Raw genomic sequence first — 11,839 nt, 5'->3', positions numbered from 1 at the left:
AGTGAAGGGCTGTAACAGAATACAAATCTGTGTTTTCGCATTTACATCAGTAAATTTTCTTCACGGTGAGGAATAAAAAAAACATTTTTCCCGTTAGGTATGCCTTGGAATATGCCTTCACAATGAGATATTTTGAACAGAATTGCATGTTACAGGTAACTGAAAATGAATATTGGAGGGCTGTAGAGGTGAAAGCCAAAGAGCAGAAATTTGTACAGTATGTAATATATAATTAGAAATATTAGAATATTTCCCAATTTTTCCTTCCACCTGACCTTTAATAAGTTATTTTTTCTGAAACAAATAATTCTGCCATCATGGCAATAACTGTTTGTGTGCAAATAATGTTTTCCATATTTCATATATCTTCGCGATCGCTCATGACGTCATTCATCAGGCGCAACTGACAGATAAACAAAACATACATTTGCTTAACAAATATCTAGAGTGTTCAAAAGCAAGGTAAAAAATGACAAAAAAAATATTCATATTGTTTGTTATTTTTGGATTTTATGGAAATATTTTAAAGGAAACAGTGTTCTCTTCTCAAGCGCACATTCCTCCTTATACGCTGGTCTGAGGCCGGCTTCCTTAAGGTTTATCCTAAATACCCGGATGAACTGAACGAAGCTCTGGAATCTCGCACTACGCATGCGAAATGGAACACGTACGTTCCTCACATTACGCACAAACGTCGGTTCAAAGGTCAAAGGGCGTGAACTTATCATACGTAGTGTGTCGACACTTCCGGGAGCTCCATGTGTTTAGTCTTTCGTTCGCTCCAGAGAAATTGACCACAATGCCGAAAGCGAAGAAGTCTAGTAAAAAGAAGTCAAGGTTCCAATACAACGTGAACAGGAAAAAACTAAAACAGAAGTTGCAGAAGAAGGCCGCTCCGAGGATAGAATGGTGAGATACACGTGCTGATGTGTATTATTTGCTGTACGCTCAGTCACTCACTCACTGTCGCCGTGTCGGGGTGGATAATGGAGGAGTCTTATATATATATATGTGTGCAACTTTAAAGCCCGCAGATCCGAAACGCGTGGAACGACAAAAAGACGGTGGCTCAGAACCTGAAGGAGATGGGTTTGTCGTTCGACCCCAACAGCTCTATCCCTCTGCCCAGGAAAAAGGTGCCCTGTGCAAGTTCTTGTTGACGTGTTCAGCTGTGGAAATGATTCTCCTCCATGTGTGAACACAGAAATATTGACTGCTAGTTCTTTAAACGTTTCTTAATGTGTAGATTCCTGGGGTTGCAACAGAAGAAAAGAAAACTCCAGTTAGTGTGAAAAAACCATACGTGGTCAAAGGTGAGATTGTTTGTTTGTCCCATTGTGATTGTGTGTACGTATGAACGTGTGTTTTTGTGTTCTTTGATAGCTAGGCCAAGTTAATATAGTAATTGTTGCTGCAGCCTTAAGTTAATATGAACGATCCTGCTTCAAACCCCACCTCTTTCATCAAGGTATTTATATAAATACAGTAAACCTGGCATATGCTATGATCTGTAATTTAGGTCAGTTGTTTCTCCAGCATAGTTTTCCATGTACATCTGATTTACATTACATTTTTTCATTTAGCTCATGCTTTTCTCCGAAATGACTTGCACTGTTAAGTTATTTACAATTATTTACCCATTTGGACAGCTGGGTAATTTTACTGGAGCATTTAGGGCAAGTGCCTTGTTCAAGGGTACTTCAGCCAAAGGTGAGAATCAAACCCATGACCTTCGGGTCCAAAAGCAGGAGTTCTAACTACTATGCTACCAGCTTCTCCAAGATGTGTACAACTCAATGTAAACAAAGTAGTATCATCAAAAGATGAAGACCTTTAGACAGACACAGGATGATCAGGCTGTCTCATACAGCCATGTTACTCCTCCACATCACTCGAGCAGCTGCCCATAGAAGTCACGTTCAAATAGCAAATACGTAGATAATCATACCAGATGGTGTGAGGTCATTTATGCAGCTGTCACGAGATTGGGAGAGAAGTGGGTCTGAAAGAGATGGGTTTGAGATGCTTTTTGAATGCTGGGAGGGATTTGGCAGTTTGGAGACACAGGGAAGTCAAGATGAAGAACTGGGATTGATTGGATGCTATGGGAATTTGGTGTATAACTTTTGACTGGGTATAGGGTGCCCTTCTTTGGACAATGACTTCAGCTAGATACCGTTAATATAGGTTTAAATTCTTGTTAGTTAAAAAGTGTCTGGTTGCATTGGCAATGACAAGTTGAATGGACAATAGAATTAATCCCCCCCTTCTGGTCTAATTTTTATCAGAGTTGGAGGAAGAGGCAAATGTTCCGAGGGAAAACAAGTTAACAGTTTCCAGAGATCTCGCTGAATATGTGCAGCACATGATAAGAGAGCACAATGATGACTATAAGGTAAGAACTGTCAGTTGGTGACTGTGACTTTACATGTTCAGTATTCCTGATTTGAACACCATGACATGTGGATGGCTTTTTTTTTTTTTTTTTTTTTCCCCCCCTCCTTTTTTCAGGCTATGGCCAGAGATGAGAAGAACTACTACCAGGACACACCAAAACAAATAAAGAGGAAAGTGGATCTGTACAAACACTGTCATCCAAAGGAGTATGCAGCTTTCATGGAATCACTGAAGGCTTTGAAGTGATAAGCTATAAATATGCGATAGCTGACCGAGATAAAGGCCAGCTCTGTAAAGAGCCAACAACCTTCGGATAGGCCTTATGGACCTTTCTGTGGTTAGTTTCAAGCACTGATTCTGGTGAGCAAATCTCCAGAATGTATACCTGTTTCCAAGACTGCGCTGGCTCCCAAGTTCTGTATTCTGTACAGACAATAACAATGTTGGTGTTTTTAAACATGAGAAGGAAATGCAAGTCAAGCATTTTTTACAACATTTTAATTTGATCAGCTATTGAATCCTTTCTGTACATAACATGAATATTGTGAAGTAATACAGTAATTCCATTAATTACAACCACAGGGTTTTTTTAGAATGGAGAAAATCTGATCTAGACTTCATCAGTTTTCTATATGAAAATATGTAATGAAAAATATTTAAATGTTCAGTTAGAACTTGACCTACCGAGTGTTTTGTGAACAAATACGGCAATACTTTGTGTGGAAAAATAAAATTGACATGAAATTTCTGAAGTATGTAGAGACAATTTCAGGTAATGCAGTCTGTGTGTGTGTGTGTGTGTGTGTGTGTGTGTGTGTGTGTGTGTGTGTGTGTGTGTGTGTGTGTGTGTGTGTGTGTTGAGCACCCAAAGACACAATAGAACACCACAATTCAGTGTTTGACAGTTGACAAATCAAGTTCCAGAAAGGACAGGAGTGTACTGTGCATTGCTTACAGTTAAGTGCAGTCAGGTGAAACACGATTTTAAATAAACATACCCACACAGTGAGAAACTAATGCAGCTCCCTGGTAATGACAGATAATATACAGAAAAGGTCCTCTTTTACCACACATTTTCTGCAATCACAGTATAATTGTGCTCCGTGCCTACTCTAGACACAAAAAGACCCTTAAAACGTATTATTGGCCTAAACAAGCCACAGAAAATATGCATTATCAATTAGGCACATGCTGTTCTAAATAATGCTAAATACCATATTATCAGAAATTGATAGGAACAACTGCTCTGTTGCCAGTGAGCCGCTGTTTTCCCCGAAAAATGCAGCTTAAAACGTTGCTGCCGAGAAGAAGATTTGTACCTTTATCTCGGCTGATGTGTTTGCTTAAAACCACTTACACCAGAGATCATGCACACTTTTAAGTTAGCACAGGGAAAGAATGTGTTACTGATCGACAAATTGAACATCTTACTTTGTTATATTCCTAAAGTGATCATATTAATATGTGCTGATGGACACAAGTATAGTATATATACACATAAGGATATGCATAACTATAAGAAGGTGTTGCAAACAGAGTCCTTGAACCCTTCTAATAGTGATGTGGAGCTTCATGAAGTGTCAGCTGATCATTTCGATCAAATCTCGAAGTACTAAACAAGATGTACTTCCAACAGATTGTGCGCCTGTACTACATTTTACACACATTTGCCACCAAATGAAAACGTTATTAGCGGTCCTTTCAGAGAACAAGCAGTGCCCAGTTGTGACATGCGGTTTCTATGAGATTTAGCAATTGAGCAAGTTCAGTTCGCAGATTTTAGATATCAAAGTTATGCACCAAATACAATTAATGCTAAAATTTTCCAAACCTGACGCATGGTAGCTGACAGAGCAGTTGTTCTGTAACGGTGAGTAAAATGGGTCAAAAAGCGGCCGGTCATTCAACTCTGACTGGTGACATTGCAAAAAAACATTCGGCAAATACAGGTATTTCATTTAAATAACTGCAGGTATAGAAAGACCACGCTGTAAAGTCACCGTTTTGTGTACAAAAGATCCAACTCGAATTCCTCTAGAAATATTAGCAAAAACAAAGACAATATGTAAAACCTATAAATAGTTATAAATACAGTATACATAGTTAATTTGGCTGTGCTGTACAACAAACTCCAGGATTTCACTGTTCAGCGTTGTCACATGTGAATGAAACTAGTCTTTTTTTAACCTTATTTTTTCAAAGCTCTGACGGCGGTATTACGGTGCAAATGCGTAAATATTGTCCATGCCAGATGCTCATAAAGAAGTAATTAAAAAATGCTACATTCTGATTCTTATTTAGCTTTAGATTAATCGCCCCTGTCTTTCAAGAGTAACATTAACTCCCTTGTCCTGCAATGGGGTTAAGGTGCTCCTATGTACATTTAAACGTTCAAATATTTACACGCTAAGTTATCAGAACTACTGAAAGGTTCTTCTGGGTCTGTGCCGTGAAATATGCAAAATTTTCACCATTTCCCTGCTTCTGAGTATACTTGTAGAACTTCTTCTTTCTAGATTTTATTCTTAAGTCAATGAGCAGAACCACAGCCCGCTGCTTTCTGGAATATTCTCGTCTGCGTTTGTGTCCTGGGAACTACCCTCGGACCCTGAGAGGCCTTTATTACTTTAGTCCCGCTCCAGTTTGGCCGGATCCCCTACAGAGGGCTGCCTGGGACCTCAAACAGGGCTGTCGATCATCATACCAGCTGCAGCAGCAGGTCCTTGAAGGCCTGCAGGGTCCCCTGCGCTCCGAGGCCATCGGAGCCCAGTTGGGCAGCCAGCAGGAAGACCTTCCGCTCGTCCGACACGGCTCCCAGGCACAGGGCGTCGCGGAGCTCGGACACACTCATGGCCTCGGGTTTGTCCTGGTCGGGGGGGGGGGGGGCAACGTGTCACAGGGTAGCTGAGAGTTTCAACCGAGCGGACCGTGAGGGCGTGCATGAGAGCTGCGTGGAAGTTATATCTGCAACAGCGGGAAAGGTCCTTGCCCCTCCCACAGCTAAATAAAACAAAACGCATTTCTTATGTGGTGGTAACCAACACACAATATGCTCCCGCTCTGCTCTTGGATTTCCAGTACAGAGATCAGGAAGGTTTTCCATGGCAAATCTTAATCGTATGTTAACTGATTTTTTCATACTGCTATTCAAAGAGAAAAAGCCTGAGAATCTACCAACAACCACCCCCTGCCCCAGGTGAGATCCTCCATCCCTTCTCTGCTCACCTGCTTGTTCCCCAGGACCACCACGGGGAAGCGCGCGTCGGCTCTCAGCAGCCTGTGCAGTTCGTCTTTGGCCAGCGGGAGGCGCCCTCGGTCGGAGCAGTCCACCACGTACACCAGGACATGGGTCCTCCTCAGGTACTCTGTCCAGTACACCCGCAGGTCCTCGCCACCTCCAACTGGACCAAAGAACCACAGGGCACACGTGTACAGCGGTGTAGTGCAGCACGACTCTCCGAAAGGGCACCTGCTTTGACGTGGAGAGGAACGTCTAGAAGTTTCCGGTAGAATTTCACAGGGACTGTGTCTTAGCAGTCTTACTGCGCTGTTTTAATCACTGCATAGCTAAGAATTACATTGCAGCTCTATCTGGTATTAAAAATGAATATGATTTATGGAAATATGTAATTTTTTTACGACGAAAAGCTCTTGAACAAAACAGACCCCTGAAGGAACATTTCCGTTGCTCTAATATTCTGCCCTCCTTCTACCACGTTATTATTCCCTTTCGGCACATTATTATTCCCTTGCTGTGGTAATGAAGGAAGGGGTGACGTAACTCCGAGCGCCGCACGGTTAAGAGCCCGACACACATCCGGCGACGCCGCACACTTCACAGACACCCTCCCGCAGCTGTGCCCGAACCCGGGTTCTCTTATCCCGCCGAGACCCAGCCATTCATTTTTGTCCACTCCAGAGGACACAGGTGTTTAGCTATACCTCACGAAGTGTACCAGCTGCGATGCTAAATAGGTACTAGTGCATTTATTTCCATTCGCTGCGCTCGGACAGCTTTGACATGTTAACAAAAGGTTTATATGTGAACAAATCACATCAAGTGTAGAAGATATAAGTTATCTTTCTATTAGCTTCAGTGACTCCTAAGAGCTCAGCTCAGCTTAACCGATTACAAATCCTGCTGGAACCGGTGTCATTATGCACAGGGTGTCTCCCAGGCCAGGATTATGAGATGCTGAACCAGAGTCTTCCAAGTTAAAATCTCTTTTGCACCCATGAGAGAGCTGTGAATAAGCTCTTTAAGGCACTGCTACTCACCCTGGATAGAACATGTACCAGGAGGCAATTTTTACACATTTCAAACCATTTTACCCCAAAACTATAGCAGAGTGTAGCTGCTAAAACACAGGGCTTGTAATTTTAAAAATTCTTTACATTCCAAGATGTCCCATGCTGTTTGACCCTGAAGGATTCTTTTTTTTTTTAATTGAACAGCTGTTTGGAAGTTTTACAATGGTTAATTCAACAGATGCTTTTCTTCAAAGTGATGTACAACTCTAAGTAAACAAAAGTGCATCAACAACAGAAGAAGTGCTTTATAGCACTATGTTGCTGGCTCATATTCCTCAAGTCGCTCCTATAGAAGTGACATTCAAATAGCAAATACATAAATAATCAAACCAAACGGTGTTGTTCATTTATAGTTACCAAGAGATCAGGAGAAAGAGATGGGACTGAGACCCTTTTTAAAAGGTTTCAGCAGCTCTGAGGCACAGAGGCAGTTTCTTCTACCGCATCAGAACCAAAACCACGAACACACACACTTTTTCGGACCACTTATGATTGGACATAATGTTTAAAACTGATTAGCAACACAATTCTTTGCGATCCCATTCTTTTCAGGCACAGAAGCCGAGGACTGGGGCACTCACTCTCCAGGAAGTCAAACTGGCACGCCGGCGTGCTGACGCTCATGAAGTTGAAGCCTCTGGTGGGGCGACAGCCCCTGTGTGCTCCCTTCCCGTTGAGGCCCTGCAGCATGCTGCTCTTCCCTGCCCCGTCCAGTCCCAGGACCAGCACCTGTCTCTCGCTCCGCTCCTCATCTTCCTGCTCGACACATGTGGGAAAAGATGTTCAACGTGAGCACTGGCAGATCCTTGCACGAAAACACTCGTCAGACAGCTGCGGCGATAGCTTATGCGTGTACCGAGCACTAGAGGAAAAGGCAGTGTAGGCTGGTGATAAAGACTGTGGTTAATTAAGAACCACAGCAGTCAGCACAGCTGGTACGGAAATGGTAAAGGACACAAACTTGGAAGGGTTTTGGTTCTAGGCCCAGGAAGGCTATGGCTGTTGTAACCTTGAACAAGGTATTTCATCTACACTGCTTCAGTAACACATTGTGGATAAATGTACATAATAATAATATTAGTTAATAATAATACCCCAACTGGGACTCAAACCCCAGACCCACCCCATAGGAGGCACAGGCCAAACCCACTGCACCATAAGCTGGAACAAGGTATTTTACCTCAACTGCTTTAATACATTATCCAACAGTATAAGGAGGTAGAAGACACTGGGGATAAATTTTCCTATTAATACAACTACTACTAATAACAACAACATGGAAAACATTTGTGATTGAAAGGTCTATTAATTGGGAAGATCACAACAGAATGTAATGAGTGTTAAAGAAAAATGAAAAATCACATCTACACCGCTGTCCGTTCCACTTCGGGAACTGCTAAAGTAGAGAAAGAAATAAGGGCTAAAGGCGACAATAATGGAAAGGGAGTTATTTAACCGGAACGAAAGTTGCAGGGTTTTCTCATATCTGTGACAAAGATGGACCTTGATATTTCAGGCAGCTAAATGTTCAGGAACTGCAGCCTTTTTTAATTAAGGGCTTAAATCTAAGCAGAGGATTATTCCTCTATGGAAAGGAGGGAACAAAGAAATCTGTTCTTTTCAGAGCACCTTGCTTTTTTTAAAATGTTGTACTCCACCAAAAGAGCGATGGCAGGCAGCGAAGTTCTGCTTGTGCCTTGGCAGTTTTACTGAAGCCGTCTGCTTTTCCACTATTTTTAAGTCCTGTGTGTCTAGCCATTTTGTTTTTAAATTAAAAGGCACATCGACCAGATACATTCAGATTCCAAGAGAGGAACACATGAAATTAATTTATTAGTTTAATATTTTTAAAAAGTAACATGATTGCAATGATGGAAGAACTTGTCAGGTACTTGGGAGGGGGGACAAAAATATCGACAGAACTCAATGGAGCTCAATGGTCTTACTTGGGGAGACAAATTATGCTTGCTTCAACATTGTGGTGACACCCCTTCCAGATGATACGCAAATGTGTAACTACCGAACATTTTCAGTTAGTAATCTTGCGATTAAGATTTATTGGATGGCAAACTGTTCCCCTTCATCTCTTGTTTTTTAAAATGTAATGAACTGTGACTAAATTTAGATGTGTGTGTGTGTGTGTGTGTGAGAGAGAGAGAGAGAGAGAGGGGGAGAGGGAGAGATTGTCAGGAATGGACTGGCATCCTGTCCAGAGTGACAAGGTACCTTGTCTCATGCCCTATGCTTCCAGGATAGACTCTGGGCCACCTAGATCCTGCAATGGACCAACATCTTATGAAACAGAAAAAAATGGAAAATTGGAGTCCATATACGTTTTATTTCAGTCATTATGTTCAAAGAAGTGCAATCTCCCCAGGACAATTTTAGGGATAGGTTTCCCCCCCAACAATAGAATATCAGAAATAAGGAGCACCGGTAAAAGTTCAAAGTCTGGCCATCGATTTTGCTCACATACACTTCTTGGAGGAGTCCAGCTGCTCGGAATTTCTCCAGAAAAGGAGACGATATGAAAAAAATAAGAACAAGAGCCCTGCATAGTGAAAAAAAACACCAGCTCAACCTTGTTACTGAAAAAAAACAAGCGTTATCGCGGATCTCCTCGGCTTGTTTTTCCACACGGTGCAGAACTAAGGACGCCGGCTTTTTTAGACGCCGACCTGGGGACATAAAAACAGGGAAAAATACGCATAAACACACACACGAAACATATTCTGACGTTTGCCACACAGATTTTAGCGAAGGTCCTCTGCTGGATCGCAGACATGTGCGGCGGCAAGTTCACGCGGGGCGCGGCGCTGATCAACACGCGTGTTTCCGACACTCGTGTCACTCACTGTCAGTCACTGTCACCGCCACCGCCACGTCCGGGTACGACGAGGAACGAACGCGAACTTCCCCAGCGGCGCAAACCAAGCGCGGGCGCGATCCGTTACCAGAGCCGTCTCGCCCCGCACCGACGGAACGTGGTCGCCGCTACCGGCGTTGGTCTCACGCGAAAAAGAGCAGCAACACACTGGGAATGCGGGGTGGTGGTTGGGGGGGGTCGTTGTAGAGCCTCACCTCCTGGATGGTGCGGTAGTCCACCTCGGGAGAGCGTACCCTCCTCCTGTAGAAGTAACTCCAGGCGATGAAGAGCGCGGAGCCGAGCGCGGCCACGGCGGCGGTCAGGGCTACGGAGATGTGCCGAAGCAGAACCATGCGTGCGGCCGCCGCGGCACCGGGCGTCGGGTCCGGTTCGTGTCCAGCCGGTGTACTCTCTCTCTCTCTCTCTCTCTCTCTCTCTCTCTCTCTCTCTCCAGCAGACAGCGGTGACAGCCGAGTGTTCGGCCCACGTGACCCGCACCCTCCCCCGCTCCGCCCCGCGCGCACCCGCCTCTCGCGCGTGCTCATGCTCGAATACTAATGAGCGCAGCGCCTGTCACGGTTCTGCACTTCTGTTCGCGACGCGAGACGAAATGTCGCCGAAGACAAGTTCCCGTTTTTGTTGCTGAACGTGTTTCGTGTGCGCCGGAGCGCGCTAAAATGGACAGGTTTTTTTTCCGGCAGCGCGCGGGCACGCGTGTGTGTTTGTGTTTATTTTTTGTGTTAGTCTCGCGGCGGCGGTGAACTTTAGACATGATTCAAATGACATTAACCCTTCGGACCCTGAGGTTCTCACCCGTCCCCGTCTGTCTTCTCCACCTTCAAACACACTTAACTGCTGGAAAAACTAAATTATCTATATTTTTGTTTCATTATTTCATTTCCATTTCAAATGTCCATTTCTAAGTCCCCATCATAATTCTTGGTTGGGGGTTTAGGAGATAAAATGTTCTAAAATGTTCTTTCTCTGCTCCGTTCAGAAAAAAAAATTTGTATGTCACATAATAATTGGCTTTTTAAAAAAGGAAGACAAACCATCACCACAGACCTGTAAGGCTTTCCTAAGGGGTCGGGAGATTCAGAGTATTATTAGAACTTCGTGGTTAATTTAAGGCCCAACGAATTAATGAAGTTCTGAGGCCTTCAGAAAATATGAAAGAATCAGCTGGAAAGTGGACGCACTCTTGCACATTCCACACGGTTCCTTTTTTCAGTCTGTTAAATTTAGAGAACTAATCATAATTGCGCCCTGTAACTGCAAAAACTCATAATGTTCAAGTTTGTACCCTGCAACGGTGAACTTCTTTTCGCCCAGAAACTCACAGAGACATGATGCAGTTTAACCAGCTGGCCACATACACCTGTTCAAGCAACACAGTAGGAAAAGTGGCCCCAAAACACATGATCTGCCTCAGTCAGTGGTTAAAGTACAAGTAGCATAGTGGTATAAACATAAATTGCTGGATACACAGTAAAACATTCACAAAGGATGAAATAACTTTAAAAAAATTTAATAACATACGGCAATGGACGCTACAAATAATTTACGTTTTGCAAGGTATAAATATAAATATACCTACAGAGATATAAAATATAGATAAGTTTGTTTTTCCAGTTAAACAAAGGAACAGAAGGCGATGATTTATGTTTTGTCCTACAAAATAATTCTGCCATGATCCATTATAATTGCTTTTCTTATTTTGGAGTACACTCTGAATATTGTTGATTTGTAGACAGTACAGACAATTCATATTTCCTTGGACTATTAAATATCACAGGATATGTAATTTTGAAGTAATGTCCACAGCAATTAAAAAAACATAATTAATGAAACTTCTATTTTGTTATTTTTCAACAAAACTCTAAGACTGTGAAATAAAATACGGTAGCGTCCCTCCGCGGAGCTACTGGAGACAGACTCAGGAGTCTGGATTTCTGGAAAATGGTCTTTATTGACCGCGTACATGTCTTTTTGATAGCATAAGCAACATTACAGAACGCAGGACTACAGAAATAGACACTAACACCAATTAGTTATATTAATCTACCTCAGGCGCTAACTTATAACAAAAAATATTGCATAATTCATTTCAGATGTAATTTTTTGTAAGAATAAAACAAAATGTTTTTATAAAATAGTTATTAGTTCTAATGATCAAGCGGAGAACGAGAGATATTTAAAAAAAACGTTCAGCTTTTCAAGTTTTTTTCTCATTAACTCACACTAGACTAGACTTTGGTAAACAAA

General features: G+C 42.6%; 2 protein-coding genes across 3 annotated transcripts; one reads left to right on the top strand and one right to left on the bottom strand.

The window, feature by feature from the left end:
- Nucleotides 1–720: 720 nt before the first annotated feature.
- Nucleotides 721–3,145, top strand: nop16 (NOP16 nucleolar protein homolog (yeast)). The gene is made up of 5 exons (XM_018728419.2): nt 721–909; nt 1,028–1,136; nt 1,247–1,313; nt 2,289–2,395; nt 2,512–3,145. The coding sequence occupies exons 1-5, from the start codon at nt 800–802 to the stop codon at nt 2,641–2,643; spliced, it is 525 nt and encodes a 174-aa protein (XP_018583935.2). The 5' UTR covers nt 721–799; the 3' UTR covers nt 2,644–3,145.
- A 68-nt stretch (nt 3,146–3,213) lies between these two features.
- Nucleotides 3,214–10,009, bottom strand: arl10 (ADP-ribosylation factor-like 10). Of its 2 annotated transcripts, none has more exons than XM_018728416.2 (4): nt 9,790–10,009; nt 7,290–7,467; nt 5,623–5,798; nt 3,214–5,263 (listed from the first exon to the last, which is right to left on the bottom strand). In XM_018728416.2, exons 1-4 carry the CDS (start codon nt 9,925–9,927, stop codon nt 5,096–5,098), a joined length of 660 nt encoding a protein of 219 aa, XP_018583932.1. In that variant the 5' UTR covers nt 9,928–10,009; the 3' UTR covers nt 3,214–5,095. The 2 variants fall into 2 exon arrangements, with proteins under 2 accessions (XP_018583932.1, XP_018583934.1); XM_018728418.2 differs by having other exon boundaries at nt 7,290–7,464.
- Between the last annotated feature and the right edge of the window lie 1,830 nt (nt 10,010–11,839).

This window comes from Scleropages formosus, chromosome 14 (genome assembly GCF_900964775.1).
Source record: "Scleropages formosus chromosome 14, fSclFor1.1, whole genome shotgun sequence".
Classification (NCBI taxonomy): Eukaryota; Metazoa; Chordata; class Actinopteri; order Osteoglossiformes; family Osteoglossidae; genus Scleropages; species Scleropages formosus.
Note: the sequence above shows the minus strand (reverse complement) of the source record. Positions and strands in the feature narration are given on the sequence as shown.